This window comes from Blennius ocellaris, assembly GCF_963422515.1.
Source record: "Blennius ocellaris genome assembly, chromosome: 2".
Taxonomy (NCBI): Eukaryota; Metazoa; Chordata; class Actinopteri; order Blenniiformes; family Blenniidae; genus Blennius; species Blennius ocellaris.
The window spans coordinates 2,555,766-2,575,642 of record NC_137651.1 but is presented as its reverse complement, the minus strand read 5'-3'; the positions used below and the strand labels follow the sequence as shown (position 1 = coordinate 2,575,642).

General features: G+C 42.9%; 2 protein-coding genes across 3 annotated transcripts in view; one reads left to right on the top strand and one right to left on the bottom strand.

Moving 5' to 3' along the window:
* The first annotated feature begins 1,397 nt into the window (after positions 1–1,397).
* klc3 (kinesin light chain 3) lies at positions 1,398–13,836 on the top strand. The gene is made up of 14 exons (XM_080514584.1): positions 1,398–1,428; positions 3,175–3,389; positions 3,587–3,652; positions 4,210–4,374; positions 4,728–4,803; positions 5,478–5,623; positions 5,697–5,779; positions 6,878–6,965; positions 7,346–7,447; positions 9,015–9,188; positions 9,279–9,378; positions 10,007–10,187; positions 10,389–10,455; positions 11,854–13,836. The coding sequence occupies exons 2-14, from the start codon at positions 3,180–3,182 to the stop codon at positions 11,935–11,937; spliced, it is 1,542 nt and encodes a 513-aa protein (XP_080370710.1). The 5' UTR covers positions 1,398–1,428; positions 3,175–3,179; the 3' UTR covers positions 11,938–13,836.
* A 348-nt stretch (positions 13,837–14,184) lies between these two features.
* The window catches only part of ercc2 (excision repair cross-complementation group 2), a 30,219-nt gene continuing 24,526 nt past the window's right edge, over positions 14,185–19,877 (bottom strand). The window contains exons 21-24 of one of the 2 annotated variants that reach the window (XM_080504542.1): positions 16,815–16,958; positions 16,407–16,550; positions 15,441–15,544; positions 14,185–15,339 (exon numbers count right to left, since the gene is read on the bottom strand). In XM_080504542.1, coding sequence (XP_080360668.1) covers positions 15,452–15,544; positions 16,407–16,550; positions 16,815–16,958 — 381 coding nt within the window. In that variant the 3' untranslated portion in view covers positions 14,185–15,339; positions 15,441–15,451. The remainder of the gene's footprint in view (positions 15,340–15,440; positions 15,545–16,406; positions 16,551–16,814; positions 16,959–19,877) is intronic. The other variant, XM_080504541.1, reaches the window with a different exon arrangement.

The following is a 19,877-nucleotide window of genomic DNA, read 5'->3' as shown; positions in this document are numbered from 1 at the left end:
GTTTATTAATGGTGATTATTTGGCTTTCCTTAAGGGAGACCCAGCATAATAATAATAATAATAATAATAATAATAATAATAATAATAATAATAATAATAATAATAATGATAGATAGATAGATAGATAGATAGATAGATAGATAGAGGTGCAGTTCCCGTCCCTCGTCCTTCCCCGGCGCCGCGGTGCAAGATGGGAAACATGGGATCAGGTAAGCCGCTCCAGTGTGTCAAGTAATTATGACGTAACAGAATAACACCGGACGTAGTGAGCAATGATTTCAAAGTAAATACTTTAAGGATAAAAGAAATACTGGCGATATTAAACCTTTTCCCAACAATGTCATGTTTTCTTTTCATATGCCGGTACATATTCTATAGATATTGTCTATGTCGCGTTATTCATATTGTTTTATATAAACCATACTGTATGTTTACCGTTTATTGACGTATCTAGTTTGTTATTAATTTACTTCATTTTCACTATTATAAGCATGTATTGCTTTGGAATTATATACTTTTCCTTTGCTAGTGTTTTGTTTCTATCCACTTGCTGCGGCAACAATAACAAATGTCCCCATTGTCGGACAAATAAAGGATGATCTGATCCTATCTTATTTAATCTGACAATTTATCTTCTTTTTCAAACAATTGTTTGTGCTATATAGAGTTTCAAATGCCTAAATGTCAAATGTTTACAAGACAATGTTGTAAAGTAGAAATGGAAAGATTATTTTGCATTTGGAGGGTAATGATACTTGTCACCCCAGGATGTTGATTTTTTTTTTTTTTAATTATCGACAAACAACAATATCCATTCATAGATTAAAAAAACAGAGTTACTAATACTGTACATTTTCATAGTTTGAACAAGCGCGAGGGGATTACTGAATTAAATATACATTTCTGTATAGTCTAGGTTATTGTAGTTTTATTTGCTTTTGTTTTTTCAGAATACTACATTGAATGTATTGTTATTAATTTACATTTATGAACATATAATTTTACCATAACAAGAACATTTATAATTTAAGAATTTTTCCTGTCTATTACTCACACAGAGCCCAAACAATACCCTTTTCCACTGCAAAACAAAGCCTGAACGTGTTTGAAGCTGTCGACTTTTATGTTGGCGTTGCTGACCGGAAGTGACGTCGCCGGAGCGCCGCCTTGACGCTCGCTTCTCTGTGACGATGACGCTGGTGGCAGGCGGAGCTGAGAGCCGAGGAGGCGGCAGGTGAATTATTTACAACCTGCACTTTTTTTTCCCCACCCGGCAGCCTCCCACCTGCCTGAACCCTCCTGAGAGGAGCGATGCAGCTCCGCGACTGACAGAACCTCCGCGTTTAGTTTGAAAGCCGATTCCCATTTCCGGCTGAAAGCGGGAAGAGAACGAGCGGAGCACGCGACGGGAGCCGCGGGACCGAGCAGGTAAAAGTCTGCCCGTTTTTCCATCCAGATGCTCACTTAAGGCGTCTTTTTTTTTAAATTCATACGTGATTATTTTACGGCGGATGCATGTCATCAAATCTCGGGGGGTTGTGAGGGAAACGTCACGTTTTGCGTCGCCGCTCTCGTACGTGTTGCGTCTAAATGAGCATAATAATCACATTAGTGTTGACATGTCGGAGTGACGCTGAGGCCTGGAGCTCCGCCCACTGTAAACAAAGCTCACGGCGCGCGTGCGTGTGCGCGTGTGCACGCTGTCTGATCTGTTTTCTTCCTTTATCCTCAATTCTTACAAAAATAGAATCACCTCTTTTTTTTCAGGTAACATACATGCAGGGCTGTGCACGTGCCTGTAGATCAATGTTGCATAGAAATAAAGTTTTGCAACTTTTTGAATTGCAGTAATTAGGTGTGATTAGCTTTTGGTGAGGCAGCTCTGGGTCAGTTGTTACAGTGGGTCATATTCCAGTGGCCCTCATATGCAGTGGTGTAGTCTATGGTGTGAAATGTCAGTCAACATTACATAAAACCCACTTCTAATGGATGCCGATCTATGAGCCATATTGCAAAGTTTCCCCTCGAGGAGGATGGTGCATCACTCTCAAGAGAATCTCTTGAGATTATAACGTCAGAGAAGTAGAACAACGTATTCGTCCAAGGCTGTGAAGGTGGTAGAGATCACACTGCAGAGAATATTTGACAATGACTGAATACTGTGGATGGATTTCTCACAAAATAGAGTTTTCCTATATACCACTGTTTAAACCAAATAGCCGTTCATAAGCTGCTTTAAAAAAGAAGGCAGAGTGGATCCATTTCTACTCCACCACTCAAATGAGACCCACATCTCATTTCTTAAAATGACATTTTATGTTAGGAGACCAGTCTATTATTTTTAATCCAAAGAAGTTGCTTTTATGTCAGGTCCGGTTGCTGTTCTCTAACCATGCGGCATCAAAATGAACCACTTTTATTTCAGTGAGGTGCAACAGCATCACAATTCTTCTCCAGAAGACACAAAAGTAGAAATAGACAACATGTTGCCTCCTAATGGGGCTGATGTAGCGCTGTGGCGGCCAGATTGAATGAGGACGTGGTGCATTCTCTTTTAAATGAGGAAGGATGTCTTTACCAGTCATGAAATAACAATAACTCTGAATTTTGACCAATTACAAGCAGGTTTATTTGTCACAAATTGGCCGACAGGATGCAGGAAGGTTTTATGTATTAAAAGTGTGATGAAGTGCTTCATCCAGAAACACTTTTCATACAAGAAAATCAGATCTCAGCAAAAGTGTCAGAATTTTGTGGTAAAAACCCTGAAACCCTACTTGCGCCCAACGTTTGTGGATTTTGACTGACCATGTTGAAAATGGGGTCAGTTGCTGGGAGGAAGATGCTCTATAAGCGAGATGTTAGCACGTGGTGATAGAAACACACTTATGGATGAAGGACAAAGGACAAGAAGCAGCAACACAACAGCTGAGATAAACTCCCAGCATGCACTCTTAGAAATGGGAGCGAATGTTGCTTTAGCATGCTAATGCTAATTGCAGGTAGTGTGGACAGAAGCTGCAGTTGGTCGTCTTCCACGTTGCTGTGACAAGAACTGCGATCGTCGAGAAGAATTGAGTTGCGTCTCCTCCAGTAAACAGGAGTTTAGTGAAAGCGATAACCCGGCTGGAGACGACCGCTAACTCACTCGCACGTGTTGTTCTGCGTGCGCAGCGGCCATGTTGTCGGCAGAGGAGATCCTCGGCAGCACGCAGCAGGTGATCGCCGGGCTGGAGGCGCTGCGCGGAGAGAACTGCAGCCTGCTGGAGAGCCTGCAGGAGGCGGTGGAGAGCCGGCCGGCGGCGCAGAGCGGCAGCGTGGAGCAGGAGAAGAGCGGCATCATCCGGGAGTCGCTGGAGAGGATCGAGCTGGGGCTGAGCGAGGCCCAGGTACAGCAGAGAGAGAGAGAGAGAAGATTCAGTGTGGAAATCAGTCGTTATAACTTGTGGTCATTTTTAGAATGCACCTTCAATTCCGACGAGTCAGCGTATGTTGTGCTACATAAGAGTGTTGCATGTTTCTTGTAGTTGAATTAATAAGATTCTTGGGAGTGGAGATCAAACGTTGTGTTGTTGCGTCCCTCCAGGTGATGATGGCGCTGTCGGCTCATCTGGGCTCCCTGGAGGCAGAGAAACAAAAGCTGCGAGCTCAGGTGAGACCGAACCCGAGCTGGAACACGTCCTGGAAGCGTCACACGTCCACACGGTGTCACGCTTCCAGTCCCAAATAGTGGGACTCGGCCCATCTCGCTGTTCTGTCGTCATGGAAACGAGATGGTTTCTCTGCAGGTTAACGTGGCTCCTGCAGTCCAGTGAGCTTCCTGGGTTCTTCCAGTTTAATGAAAGTAAAATACCTTTTTTTTTTCTCCTCCTCCTCCTGCTCCTGGTCCTCCTGGTCCTCCTCCTCCTGCTGGTCCTCCTGGTCCTGCTCCTCCTCCTTCTGGTCCTCCTCCTGCTCCTCCGGCTGCTCCTCCCCCTTCTGGTCTTCCTCCTGCTCCTCGTCCTCCTTCTGCTCCTCCTCCTCCTCCTGCTCCTCCTGGTCCTCCTGGTCCTCCTTCTGCTCCTCCTCCTGGTCCTCCTCCTCCTCCTCCTTCTACTCCTCCTCCTGGTCCTCCTCCTCCTGCTCCTTCTCCTTCTACTCCTCCTCCTGGTCCTCCTCCTCCTGCTCCTTCTCCTTCTACTCCTCCTCCTGTTCCTCCTGCTCCTCCAGGTCCGCCGCCTCTGCCAGGAGAACCAGTGGTTGCGTGACGAGCTGGCCAGCGCTCAGCAGCGGCTGCAGGACCGGGAGCAGGAGGTGGTGGCCCTGGAGGAGCAGAACCGACACCTGCAGTTCATGGCCTCCATTCGCAAATACGACCAGGACGAGCCGCCGCTGGTGAGGAGGAGCAACACGTCTGCGTGTTTACCTTCATGAAGGTTGTTTATTTTTTGGAATGTGGAAAACCACCAGGGTACCAGCAGTTTGTGGAGAGCGGGGGGTTTGGACTCGGACTGTGCCGGGTGTTTAAAAGCTTCAGTAAAGCTGCGTTAATGACAGTTTGAGCAGGAGCGTCTGGTCAAGCTGTTATTTACTCCCGCTGTTATTTCTTCATGTCGCCTGCAGACATCAACCAACCGCCTGTTTGTTTCTAATGCAGTTAATGTCCAACGATCACCCGTTGATACGTTTCTTCTTCTTCGTCTTCTTTTTTCTTTTCACACTTTGCATTTATTGTATTTGTTCTTCAGGACGACAAAGTTCCTTCCTCCAACAAGGAATCGCTGGATGATCTTTTTCCCGCTGACGATGAGGAGCAGTCACAGAGTGAGATGATTATTATTCATTATTATCGGCACTTTCCTGCAGAGTCTGTGGCATGTCTTGATGCTTGACGCTCTTATTTTCTGTAAAGACGCCTCCAAATTAAATGCATTGTTTATTATTATTGTTATTATTCCTAATGTTCCAGCTTTGTAGTCTGTGTGCCGTGTCTTGTAGAGTCCTCTTCAGGACTGCATGAACACTGATGTCTGCTGTGGCTTCGGCCTTCAGTCCATCGCACTTTATTCCTGGAGCGTTTCCTCTGTCACACGTCCTCCATGTTTCAGTCTGAGGGCGTTTACGTGATGCTCTTCACGTCTGAAAAGAAGTGGGCGTTACGGCTCCAGCCATTCCCCTGGTGTGAGAGGACACCCTCCAGACATTGTGTCTGGGATTGACGTGAACTGGCCTTTTAGGATCTGCAGCTTTAAACAGTTATGAACCAAACATTCCTCAGTTTCAGTGTGTGGACTCTTCTGTCTTTGACACGAGGAATAAGCAGGGAGACACTGAGGCGGGTTTTACACACAATAAATACATTTCAAGCTTTGATGTCAGATTTTTGAGCGTCGGCGTCACATGACCAGTCCAGTGGTTCCGCGTTAGTTTCCGCTCGCAGCTGACTCGAGCGGGAAGTTAGTTTTCCACCCCCGGTCACCAGATTGCGTTTCTTCCAGTGTCTCAGCCTCACCACAGCAGTGCGGCGGCAGCGGCTCAGCAAGGCGGCTACGAGATTCCCGCCCGCCTCCGAACGCTCCACAACCTGGTCATCCAGTACGCGTCGCAGGGCCGCTATGAGGTGGCCGTCCCGCTCTGCAAGCAGGTGGGAGCCGGGCCCCCCCCCCCGAGGTCTCCGGTGAAAAAACCCCACGTGACTCAGTTTGGTGTCTCGACAGGCTTTAGAAGACCTGGAGAAATCTTCTGGCCACACCCACCCAGACGTGGCCACCATGCTCAACATCCTGGCGCTGGTGTACAGGTGAGGCGGCGCCGGCTGCTCAGGTGTTGCACCCTGCGTTCTTCTCACTCGCTTCTAGTTACAATATATATAGCTATATAGCTGTATATATAACTATATATATAGCTATGTATATATAGCTATATATATATATATATATATATATATATATATATATATAGCTATATATAGCTCCGGCTTCGCTTTGCCGTACCGCTCCGCTCCGTCCCCGCACTTCTGTGCGGTGGAAACGGCTAAAGGGTCTTGTAAACGTAGAGCAGAGATCTTGAACCTCCAGCCCCGAACACTGGAACAAACATTCTACCTCACTTTTATTTTATTGACACACCATTTTCAAAACGACTTGTATCTCTTAAGGCTTTAAGAAAAGGCTCAATAACTAAAATGGGAATAAAATGCGAAAATGACTATAATTCTTTTTTAAGAGGAAAAAAAAGCTTAAAATTTGGGGGGAAACTATGCAAAACTGCTTTGAAAAGCAATACAATGGTGAGGTGAAAATGTCCTTCTTTCCTGTGGCCATGAGACTCTATAGCTACTTCCTGTAAATGTGTTTTAGTTAATTTCATACGTTCTGGAACGTATTAATATTTAAAATTATTTCTATAGTTTTTTATTGCATCATATTTGTTTTGCACCTTTCTATTTATTCTCTGTGGAGCAAAGCTGAAAGGAATTTCCCTCTGGAATTAAAACGTGTTAAAGCAACAACAACAACCACAACAACAACAAAAAGATTAATGAAAGAAAAGATTTAGCAAAAAAACCTTATATTGCAAACATTTCACATTAATACAAAGATTGAAAACAGAAGATCGTCTTTTCTGGATTGGTAACTGAAACTGTTATTTATTATTATTTATTCATGAAATGAACTGGTGCTTTCTTCTGGACAGACGTGCAGCAGCGCTGATGCTCTAAACACAAGTTTGAAACCACACGTGCATCGCGATCATGGTTTTAATCTCCACGTCAATGGTTTCATGACATAAAGGTTGTTTCTAGCCTGAAGTGACGTCATCGTTTGCTCCGGTCCCGTCGCTGAAACGAAGCACGCGAATGAGGTTTTTCTTTGTTTGCTTTGGGGTTTTTTTTTAGGGACCAGAACAAATACAAGGAGGCGGCAAACCTGCTGAATGACGCGCTGGCCATCAGAGAGAAAACTCTGGGGATGGATCATCCAGCTGTAAGATCACTGCCTTCTGGGGGGGGGGGGTAGCAAAAAATACATCAAAACAGGTCGTGTGAATGTGAATTGAGTGCAGTAATTTTTGTTAATGATCCTGTAAACCTTCTGAGAAAATGAAAAAAAAAAAAAACCCTGCAAAAAATTTAACATGTGATCTGACATTCTCTAGATAGGATTATTAGTGAGGTCCTTATTAGTCATTATTGGACTTTAATTGATTATCATTCGTTGCTTTTTTAGGCTTGTTTCATATGTTTTAGGCCTAATTAGTCATAGTGTGTGTGTGTGTGTGTGTGTGTGTGTGTGTGTGTGTGTGTGTGTGTGTGTGTGTGTGTGTGTGTGTGTGTGTGTGTGTGTGTGTGTGTGTGTGTGTGCAGGTGGCAGCGACACTCAACAACCTGGCAGTGCTTTATGGGAAAAGAGGGAAGTACAAAGAGGCAGAACCACTTTGTAAAAGAGCTTTAGAGATCCGAGAGAAGGTAAGAAAGAAAAACTGGATTCATGTTTCCGCTCTTGATACGAACTTTTCCACCTTATTTCAACACGAGTCTGATAAAGTATTGATTGTACAATGTGTTCGTAAGATGGATTTCTCTCACTGCTGCTGCTCGTCTCGAAATTAGGATTTGTAACGTTTTAATTCACTGATGGAAAATAAATGCAAATAAATGTCTTAAATCTTAAGTCGATCTTCAATAAATCTAAACTTTCACACATTTTAAGTTTTGTGACAAACGACAACTGGACCAGTCAGCAGGTTTTCACCTCCTGTTACACTGTTCATTACATTCACACACGTCAGAGAGTGTTGGAACTTCAGATTAAATGTTTTGCTCAAACACCCCCACCCCCACCCTCACCCCGGGCCAAATGTGGGCCTTGTGATTGTCAGACGGAGCCACAGGCGCCCAGTGGAAAGTGTATTTTGAACTTCTGTTGAGAGGAAAATGACCCGTAAGAAGCTTGCCTGAGGACTTTATTTTGAAAAGCCAGATTAGTCTTTATATCAGGGCTGTTAAACGTAACGTGCCCGCAGGAGCCTCTAATCTTTCTTTAAAAAAAAATGCCCCCCCCCCCAAAAAAAACCCAAAAACAAAACAAGCCAACATCCAGAATGCAGCAGATAAAGGAGAAGACTTTTGCACATTTCACTGTATTTCACATCATTAAAACTGGCTTCATGTCCAGATTGTCGTCATTTTCCCTTGTAGTTGTTCAGGTTTTTTGAAAATATCCACATGTTCATCACGTAGACCAGGGGTGTCAAACATGTGGCCCGGGGCCCAGAACCGGCCCGCCAGAGGATCTAATCCGGCCCGCCATGGGATTTTTTTTTTTAAAGTATAAAAATGAAAAGTGACAGAGGCTGATCTAAAAACACTCGATTGGCAAAAATGACATTCAAAACCGGCCTTGGTCAGAATTTGACCCCCGACATTAATGCGTCTGTGGAGGTCACATAACACAATGCCTTTCACAATAAAGTGTCCAATTTATGTGAAGTGATACTTTAGGCACGTGAACTCAAAAAAATGTCCAGATGATGACAAATTGTTTTAATCCTGAATAAAAATAAGATATCCAGATTCAGGTGACTGAGGGTTTTTTTTGCAAATATAATAATATCTGATTAACTTTAATATGTATATTTCAGAATAGACTGGCAAATTCTTGCAGTTACAAAAGAAGGAAAGACTTTGCATTTGTCCATATCTGCAGTTTAATATGTTGTTTGACTTGTTGGGCCTCCAGAGGTCAGATCAGGTTGATGTGGCCCCTCAACTGAAATCAGTTTGACGCCCCTGACGTAGACTCTGCGCGGTATCGGTGCAGCCCTCGTTTTAGTCTACGACATTGTTTGGAAGCAATTTATTGTGTGATGTTTTTGACCGTCTCTGATTTTTAAAGGACTTTTCCAGTTTTGTTTCCAAAGTCCATCATTATTGCTCCTCTGATGCTGGTTGACGGAGAACATCTTTGACTTTGAGTGCAGCAGAACCTGCTTCCATTCCCAGTACTGTCTGGTTGATGATCCCCCCCCCCCAGGTCCTGGGTACCGACCATCCAGATGTGGCCAAGCAGCTGAACAACCTGGCTCTGCTGTGCCAGAACCAGGGGAAGTACCAGGAGGTGGAGCAGTACTACGAGCGGGCGCTGCACATCTACCAGAGCAAGCTGGGCCCCGACGACGCCAACGTGGCCAAGACCAAGAACAACCTGGTGAGAGGAAGACCTCCGCTCTTCATCCTCTCCTGTGTGTGTGTGTGTGTGTGTGTGTGTGCCTTCATCGTGTGGCGTGTCCCTCCCCAGGCGTCCTGCTACCTCAAGCAGGGGAAGTACAGACAAGCCGAGGCTCTTTACAAGGAGATCCTGACCAGAGCGCACGAGAAGGAGTTCGGCTCGGTGGAAGGTTTGATTCCCTCACTGTGATTAAAAAAAAATGTCAATCGGGTTAATCGCAGGGCCGCTGTGGATTAATTTCGATTAATCACAGTCAATTATTTGTTGCAATCGACATTAAGCACACATCGTTTTGCATAATAAACAGACTGAACAAAAGAAGGGGATATATATATATAAATTGAACATGTTTATTAAACATGTTTAATCCTGTTAACAAAAATCCCTTTTTCAAAACTAAATAACATATAAAAAATGTATATACATTTAATTGTACATTTTTTATCCGATTAATCAAGATGATGGATTAATCCACATTATTTTCACAGCACTATTTTTCACTTTGTAAAAATATAAGAGTTAGTTAGATCAAAGTGTTAAAGCTTCGTCACTCGCAAACGTCTTGTTTTGGTTGATATAGAAGTTTGTTCTTCAATCGGCTGAGTGAAATAAAAGTAGCAAATATGTATTTGACGGGTTGAATTTCTCACCACGAGTCAAAAGACAAAATAAGCCAACGGAGCTTTTTTGGGGGGGAGAAATCCTTCACCTTTTGGTCTCTTCAAGGTCGTTTGGTTCTCCGTTTAAACAAAAAAGGAAATATGATGGTGAACGTTTCTCTGCGTCTTGTCGTCAAGGTGACGGCCGCCCCAGCTGGCCGGGTTCGGAGGACGGCGCCTCCCAGCCGGACGGGCTCGGCGGCCTGAAGCGCAGCGGCTCCTTCACCAAACTGCGAGAGTCGATCCGCCGGAGCAGCGAGAAGCTCGTTCGCAAGCTGAAAGGCGTCGGCGCGGAGGAGGCCGGCCCAAGGAATGCTGGGTAATATCCCCGTAAACACACAGTCTGAGGTGGAAGAGGAGCCGCAGGAAACGTTCTAGTTTAACTTTTTTTTTTTTTTTTTTTTGCCGTTGATTTCCATTTCTGAGTTCTTAACTGAGCAACTGAAGAAATTGTCGATCGTGTTTATTGATTTAAAAGCTAATTTTTAAGAGAAACTAAACACTTGGTTGAACCTCGCAGGATGAAGAGGGCGAACTCTCTCAACGTGCTGAACGTCGGCGTCGGGGAGAGCCGCGACGGCGGCCAGGTGAGACGCCCAAGCTAACAAGCTAGCAAGCTCCAAGCCGCTGCCGGTGTGGTGGTTCATCAACACGTCCTGCAGGGGGCAGCGTTTCCAATCCAAGCGTCCATGAACAACGCTTAAAAAGCCAATTTAAAATCGTTGACGAAAACTCCAAATGAAAAAAAATCAAAAGTCATTCACAGAAATAAAAAGCAGATTCAAAAAAAGAAACTAACTGAAGCTGTAATAGAGTTTTGACAAAACCGACTACAAGTTACTAAAAAAAAACCTCGATTCCAGCTCGTCGTGCTTTTCAGACAAACAGAGTTTTTCAAACCTTTTATCATTTTTTATCTCATTTTTGCTTCATGTTTCCAATTTAAGTTCCCATTTGTAAACATTTCTGCTGTAAACGGAATGTTTTTACACTTTTTGGGGAGGAAAAAGGCCAAAATGTACATTTAGTCCTCTATATTTATAATGTGTAGTTTTATTTGATCAGGTATTATTTCAAAGAAGAGGAAGAAGTTCATGGCTTCACAATCGGACATGTTGTTTGTTTTTAATCTGCTCTGAGGAGCCTGTAATGGTACCGACGCTCCAACGGCCACCGTTGGTCTTTAAATCTTAGTTTATTCAAACGTCGTCACAATTCTGCGTCCAGCAATGACTTTGTTTTCTTCATCAGTAGTTCTTATGCATGTTTGCTCATTTTGTTTACTTTCTATTTTTGGTTCACTTATGAGTTTCGGTTATTTTCTAATCATGCATTATTATTATTATTATTATTATTATCATCATCCCTGAAAGTTTCAGGCAATTTGTGGCAGGAGTTTTTGTAAAAAGTTGCTAAAATACATATAAACCAATAAATACATGCAGACGAAGGAAAAAAAACCTTCTGTGCCGAATTCATTGACGAAGGTTAAGATCTAAAAATTAGCAGCAGGGCTCCATGACAGTTTTAGTTAGTTTTTATTGGGTTTTTTTAATTCTTATTTCAGTTAACTAAAATACTTGTTAATTTCTAGTATTCATGAACTAAAAAAAGCGTAGAAAAGTGGCGCAGTCAAAGGGAAAACATCCATGTTTGAGCCGCAGTGTTTCCTGGTGAACGCTGTTTAACCGCATTTCCATTAAAGTTTCATTTTCAGTTTTTATTTTAACATCGGCTGCTGCCAACGGCCAGTGGCAGAAGAACCAGTTAACAGGGGCACCAGTGCAGCCGAAACACCGGACAGTGACTCGGCCCACACAGTGGTGTCGCCGTATTGTAATGGAGAATGAAATGGGAAATAGTGGAAAAGCCCCTAATATGTCCACCCTTGGCGTTAAAACACCAATGTCACTTATCTCAGATTTATTACAGTGATTTCTGCTTTGGCAGGTGGGATTACTAACTTCTTCTTCTTCTGTCTTCAGTCGAGTCAACTGTCTGACATCCGAGGGCTGAGCTCCAGCACACAGAGTCTGACCAGGAGGGGCTCCCTGGGTGGGACCAGCTAACACACACACACACACACACACACACACACACACACACACACACACACTAAATACAACACGTCTCCATGAAAGCTGAAAGACAATCCCACGGTGTCACACGTCCCGACAGGATCCTTCTCGTTCAGCCTCATGAAAGATGCCTAATGAAAAGCATCTTTCATGACCGGGACTCGCTGTTTAATTACACTGAACAGTAATCCAATTACTCTCAATCCTTTAGCTTTTGAAAAGTTCATTCCTGCTAAAAAAATTGTTGGTACTCGTGTTTAAAAACGTACGAAAACGTCTTTTATTACAGAGGAATATTAATGATAATTCTCCTGCTGTGAGGGAGAAGAAGCTGAACTATGCAGTTTGTTGCTCAAAGGCACTTTTTAAATGTGATTTTAAATTCTATGACGTTTACTTGACTGGAGTTCAGACATTCCGCGTTATTAAGAACTTTATGACACTTTACTGATTCCGTTACAGTGGAGGTCTCGAGAGGCTCATGTCAAACTTTAAAAGATTTTAATATTTATATGGTCTTTGTATTCTCAATCAAGCTTCTAAAGATAAAAATCACACGTATCGTTCGTATTTTTATATTTTGACGAGTGCGAAGTTGAAGTTTGATGGTCTTAAAAAGGTCCCGGACCAGACTTGTGGGCCTCGATGTGCGGCAGTATCGGTAAGACGCGTACTGCTAGAAATGTAGAAGTATTTACCGTACATTCTGGACGACACACACACCTGTCAAAAAATGTCCTCAAGAGGGGAAAAGAAGTAACATCTATACATTTATTCAGCTCACAATGATACTCTTTCTTTCCACTTCCTCCCAAGTTCCTCACACATCCCAAACTCTACTTTCTGTAAATCTTGTGTAACAACCAGTAAACTGTCACACAGTGACGCCTAGTGGTCAGAGAGGGAACGACGACAAACAACACAGGAAAAATAACAGTCGATCATCAATCGGTGAAATCGTGTTTGTGGGAATGACATGAGGATTCAGGACAGACCAACACACTTTGCTCATTTCCTAAATGAATTTATTGCGTCGACAAAAAAATAGCTATCACACACTTTTGGTTGGGAAAGTAATGACAATTATTCTTTGAGTTTAAGATTCATTGCGAGTTTGCGGAGCCTGAATGTGCAGCGCCGTTTATCACTGTTTTGCAACATTGCACCAACAATAAACATTTATATAGAAATTGGGCAGTACGTTAGGGCTACAAATAATAAATAATCTAATTATTATTCACTTTTCTTCTTTTTCTTTTTGGGGAACAAACATTGTTTAGCTGTAATTCCCCCCGTAAGTTAAAGGCAAAAATGTTATTAACCAACTTATTGCGGGTGAAATTAGTTGACAAACTATTTTTCATAATCGATGAGATGGATCAGTTGTTTCAGTGGTACACGATCAATACGAGAGTCGAGGTGACGTGTTCACAGCTGTTCACAGCGCTTCTCCAGCGGCGGCGCACGAGGAACCATGTGGCACATCGAAGCCAACAAGTCTGCGTACGCAGGTTTCTTTTTAACGGTTTTATCAGAAGATCCAAACTTGTAATGTGCCTGAGTGTTTTAGCAAAAAGCCTTTAAAATGAAATCAACACAAATTCTCCCACCAGCAAGTTTTTTTTTTTTTTAATCAATGAGTGAAGCGTTTTCTTGACACGTTTCTCAAACGTAACTCTTCACACTTCTGAATGTACTGCCATCAAATATATCGGCTCCACCTTTTTAAGGACGTCCTGTTTGGTTCTATTTATTTTTTGTCACAGCGAAACACTGTTTCTTGATGAAAGGGCTGAAGTCCCGCGGCGTTAGTTACCGTAGAAACGAGTCTGTTACAAGAGTGATGAAGCACATTGATATAAACTAGGTAGGAAGTGTGAAGCTCCTCCCACACCGTGGTCGTTACTCTGGTGACGGCGAATGTTTGTGTTTTATATTTGCAATCTTGAGCTGAAATAAAAACGACGACAACACGGATCCAGTTTTTTTTCTTTTGTTTGACTATTTCAGGTCCAGATTTGATTCAACCTTACCCACATTTCTTAGTCAGAATTCATTAAATGTGTCTCATATTAGCCCTTTTACACTTAACATGTAATGCAATAACTACCAATAGTAAAATCATTCGTTTTAAATTTAATGAAGTCAATCATGTAATAACGTCCACCTTTTTCTGCGCGCCTGTCTCTTTAAGAGGCAACGATGCGTGAACCTTTTTTTCTTCTGTGGGAGTAAAAATCCCATCAAACAGTGTGGACAATTTGAGATGGGCTTGATCATCTGAGCAACTCTAATGATTCTAATAGAAAACAAAGTGGTTCATTTGGTGTAACAAGAAAGAAATAAACTCCAGAACACGAGTCGGTAGTTTCATACAAACATTTATGTTCAAACTTACGGGCGCGAGACAGAAAAACGATGGCGTTCGGTACGAAATGTGGATATTTACAGTTGCAGTGGATTCAGTCTGTATGACAGACACAATATGTAACAACAGAATATTGATCACCCGTGAAAATGTTGTTACTCACATCAGGTTAGGAACAAAAACATTACAAAACCTTAAACAAAATCCTGCACATGAGACTTTAATTCAAATAAGTTTGTTTTTCTGTGGAAATTGTTTGATAATGTTGATATTCATTAAAGGTCTAAAAAAAAAGAAGCTGATTTTTGTATTTTTGAAAAACTTTTTTTTTGGAAAAACTATTTCATCAAGTAGTCAAACCAACATGGAAGAAAGTGACTCACTGCACCAGTGGAACCTGGAATTACTAATTATTTAAGCTGGGTTGGTCGTATTTCCCCACCTGATCATTTCATTTTAAAGTTTCTGACTCAGGTTATGACTTTAAAGCGTTTAAATCAGAACCCGCCAGGAAAAGGAACTGACGTGAGACAAAATGACATTTTAATTAAATAACAGAGATTCTCCTTCAGTTTGAGATATCACTGTTTTATTTGACGTCAGCGACAACAAGCTGATGTTGTATTGTTTTTGCTGAATGTGGATCATTTCACTGCTGACAGACTAGAATTATAAATACTGGTATAAAGATGAATGTCCTCTTCTCCCAGCAAGTGGCCGAGGAATCAAAGGGTTGAGACCGAGTGTGAAAACACACACGTCTAATCAGAGAGTCTGATAGTGTGAGTTTGGTCCATGGGGTGGGAGGAGCTGGTCGCTCCAACTATGCTGGTGAAACAGAATTCTACTGAAATATGTCTACGTCGACATTAATACATTAAAAAAGTAACGACACTTTCTGAACCCTGTGCCGGTGAAACCGCCCGGCGGGTGTTTGGGCGACGTCCTGGAGGCGAACGGTGAAATGAAGGTTTTAACTTTTCCTGTTTCACTGTCAGAACTCAGGACTGCAAACACAACCTGCACTGGAAAACACAGAAAACAAACACATTAAGATGCTCTTTTAATTTGTTCTAACCGGGGGGGGGGGGGGGGGGGGGGGGTTGCTGTTACCGAGTCAACTGACTTTGTTCACCTTCAGCTCTGATGAGCGAGTTGAGTGATTTTCTGGAGCATCTCCTCCGACTGCAGCTGCTCCAGAGTCAGCAGAGACAAACCCAGCTGGTCTTCCTGCAACCAGGAGGAGGAGGAGAGGAGGGGGAGGCGGAGAGGAGGAGAGGAGGAGAGGAGGGAGGAGGAGGAGAGGGGAGGAGGAGGAGAGGAGGAGAGGAGAGGGGGAGGCGGAGAAGGAGAGGAGGAGGAGGAGGAGGGGGAGGCGGAGAGGAGGAGAAGGAGAGGAGGGGAGGAGGGAGGAGGAGGAGGGGGAGGCGGAGGAGGGGGAGGGGGAGAGGAGGAGGAGGGGGAGAGGAGGAGAGGAGGCGAGGAGAGGAGGGGGGGAGAGGAGGAGGAGGAGGCGGAGAAGGAGAGGAGGGGAGGAGGGAGGAAGAGAGGAGGGGGGGAGGAGAGGAGGGGGGAGAAGGGGAGGAGAGGAGGTGGCGGCGGAGAGGAGGAGAGAGACGACATGGCAACATGAGAATATTATATATATATATATAATAGAAATAAACAAGAATTTAACCAGAAATGTACCAAATGGACGTCTGGCTCTTAATAGGGAAGGTGAATATAGTTGGTGAAAACATGTTTTAATGAAACCACAGACGAGCTCTGGAATCCTGGACCAAAACCTGCGACGCTATTAAAGACACACATTTGAGGCTGTGGACGAGAAGAGTCAAGTACATTTTGATGATCTTATGTTGTAATAGATTTAACTAATGTGCTGCGTCGCCGACTGCTCACAAACGTTCCACATGAACGCTCCGGGTGTTGAATCTAATCGTTTCTACGATGCCGCCGCATCGATTAAAACAAACCTTTCCGACATTCACTGGCCACAGAAGTGAGACTCTGCAGTCCAGCTTGATGGGAGCGTCAGGGCGGCAAGGAGGGGAGGAAGAAGGAGGGGGAAAAAAAGGTGTAGAAGTCGTACCTGTCGGAAAGGCTGAGCCATCTGGCGCAGGAAGTGCTTGGAGAGCTGCACGGCCTCGTCCACCGTCAGGTTCAGGCTGCCGTCGCTGATGTGCTCCTGGATCCAGCGGGGGAGCTTCCCACGCTTGTCGGCCCGGGCGTAGCGCTGCGGGGACCGAGGGGCGACGTTAACACCACAGCCGGTGTGTGTACGAATGGATTTGAAGAAAGAAAGTAGAAAGAAAAGCCAGAGGGGAGGAGCTAAATGATGCTACGATAAAGAAATCTGCCATTCAAAAGCTGGAGAAGTGAAAACGCAGCAGAATGAAACACTGGTAAGAAAACGCCCAGCGGCCGTCAAACAGGACAGAATGAAAAAAAGAGGAAGAAAGTGAAGTTGCTGTGCAGAGGATTGAGAAAATAAAAGGACCTTGTCAGCAAATATCATGAGGCCGTAGTCGGTCTTCCCCCTGATGGCTCGACCGACACACTGAGCCGCGTGGCGCATGGCGTCGAACGTCAAGAAGTCGTTCTCTCTGATCTGGAACTGATCCCTGAGGTACTCCAGACGAGCCTGGGGCAGAGCGGGACCACGACGTTACTCAACTACTACAACCAGGTGGACCTGGTCGCTAGTTAGTGACGACTTTAACACTGGTGTCAGGTAACTAACACTGATGTAACTAATACTGGTGTAACTAACATTGATGTAAGGTAACTAACACTGATGTCATGTAACTAACACTGATGTAACTAAAACTGGTGTAACTAACATTGATGTAACTAACACGGATGTCAGGTAACTAACACTGATGTCAGGTAACTAACACTGGTGTAACTAACATTGATGTAACTAACACGGATGTCAGGTAACTAACACTGATGTCAGGTAACTAACACTGGTGTAACTAACATTGATGTAACTAACACGGATGTCAGGTAACTAACACTGATGTCAGGTAACTAACACTGATGTCAGGTAACTAACACTGATGTCAGGTAACTAACACTGGTGTAACTAACACTGATGTCAGGTAACTAACACTGGTGTAACTAACATTGATGTAACTAACACTGGTGTCAGGTAACTAACACTGGTGTAACTAACATTGATGTAACTAACATTGATGTAACTAACACTGATGTCAGGTAACTAACATTGATGTCAGGTAACTAACATTGATGTCAGGTAACTAACACTGATGTCAGGTAACTAACATTGATGTCAGGTAACTAACACTGATGTCAGGTAACTAACACTGGTGTAAGTAACACTGGTGTCAGGTAACTAACACTGGTGTAACTAACATTGATGTAACTAACATTGATGTAACTAACACTGATGTCAGGTAACTAACATTGATGTCAGGTAACTAACATTGATGTCAGGTAACTAACACTGATGTCAGGTAACTAACACTGATGTCAGGTAACTAACATTGATGTCAGGTAACTAACACTGATGTCAGGTAACTAACACTGGTGTAACTAACACTGGTGTCAGGTAACTAACACTGGTGTAACTAACATTGATGTAACTAACACGGATGTCAGGTAACTAACACTGATGTCAGGTAACTAACACTGGTGTAACTAACATTGATGTAACTAACACTGATGTGACTAACATTGATGTAACTAACATTGATGTAACTAACACTGATGTCAGGTAACTAACATTGATGTCAGGTAACTAACACTGATGTCAGGTAACTAACACTGGTGTAACTAACACTGGTGTCAGGTAACTAACACTGGTGTAACTAACATTGATGTAACTAACACGGATGTCAGGTAACTAACACTGATGTCAGGTAACTAACACTGGTGTAACTAACATTGATGTAACTAACACTGATGTAACTAACATTGATGTAACTAACACTGATGTCAGGTAACTAACACTGATGTAACTAATACTGGTGTAACTAACATTGATGTAAGGTAACTAACACTGATGTCATGTAACTAACACTGATGTAACTAAAACTGGTGTAACTAACATTGATGTAACTAACACGGATGTCAGGTAACTAACACTGATGTCAGGTAACTAACACTGGTGTAACTAACATTGATGTAACTAACACGGATGTCAGGTAACTAACACTGATGTCAGGTAACTAACACTGGTGTAACTAACATTGATGTAACTAACACGGATGTCAGGTAACTAACACTGATGTCAGGTAACTAACACTGATGTCAGGTAACTAACACTGATGTCAGGTAACTAACACTGGTGTAACTAACACTGATGTCAGGTAACTAACACTGGTGTAACTAACATTGATGTAACTAACACTGGTGTCAGGTAACTAACACTGATGTCAGGTAACTAACACTGGTGTAACTAACATTGATGTAACTAACATTGATGTAACTAACACTGATGTCAGGTAACTAACATTGATGTCAGGTAACTAACATTGATGTCAGGTAACTAACACTGATGTCAGGTAACTAACACTGATGTCAGGTAACTAACACTGATGTCAGGTAACTAACACTGGTGTAACTAACACTGGTGTAACTAACACTGGTGTCAGGTAACTAACACTGGTGTAACTAACATTGATGTAACTAACACGGATGTCAGGTAACTAACACTGATGTCAGGTAACTAACACTGGTGTAACTAACATTGATGTAACTAACACTGATGTGACTAACATTGATGTAACTAACATTGATGTAACTAACACTGATGTCAGGTAACTAACATTGATGTCAGGTAACTAACACTGATGTCAGGTAACTAACACTGGTGTAACTAACACTGGTGTCAGGTAACTAACACTGGTGTAACTAACATTGATGTAACTAACACGGATGTCAGGTAACTAACACTGATGTCAGGTAACTAACACTGGTGTAACTAACACTGATGTCAGGTAACTAACACTGGTGTAACTAACATTGATGTAACTAACACTGATGTAACTAACATTGATGTAACTAACACTGATGTCAGGTAACTAACACTGATGTCAGGTAACTAACACTGGTGTAACTAACATTGATGTCAGGTAACTAACACTGATGTCAGGTAACTAACACTGGTGTAACTAACACTGATGTCAGGTAACTAACACTGGTGTAACTAACATTGATGTAACTAACACTGATGTAACTAACATTGATGTAACTAACACGGATGTCAGGTAACTAACACTGATGTAACTAACATTGATGTAACTAACACCGGTGTCAGGTAACTAACACCGGTGTCAGGTAACTAACACCGATGTCAGGTAACTAACACTGGTGTAACTAACATTGATGTAACTAACATTGATGTCAGGTAACTAACACTGGTGTCAGGTAACTAACACTGATGTAACTAACATTGATGTAACGAACACGGATGTCGGGTAACTAACACTGATGTAACTAACATTGATGTCAGGTAACTAACACTGGTGTCAGGTAACTAACATTGATGTAACTAACATTGATGTAACTAACACTGGTGTCAGGTAACTAACACTGA

What these genes read in the sequence shown, in the direction of transcription:
- klc3 (XM_080514584.1), top strand. Translation starts at nt 3,180, where the DNA reads ATGTTGTCGGCAGAGGAGATCCTCGGCAGCACGCAGCAGGTGATCGCC. An exon ending in AACAAAAGCTGCGAGCTCAG is followed by an intron (nt 3,653 to 4,209) that starts GTGAGACCGAAC and finishes CTGCTCCTCCAG; the next exon opens with GTCCGCCGCCTCTGCCAGGA. An exon ending in GCCGGCCCAAGGAATGCTGG is followed by an intron (nt 10,188 to 10,388) that starts GTAATATCCCCG and finishes TGAACCTCGCAG; the next exon opens with GATGAAGAGGGCGAACTCTC.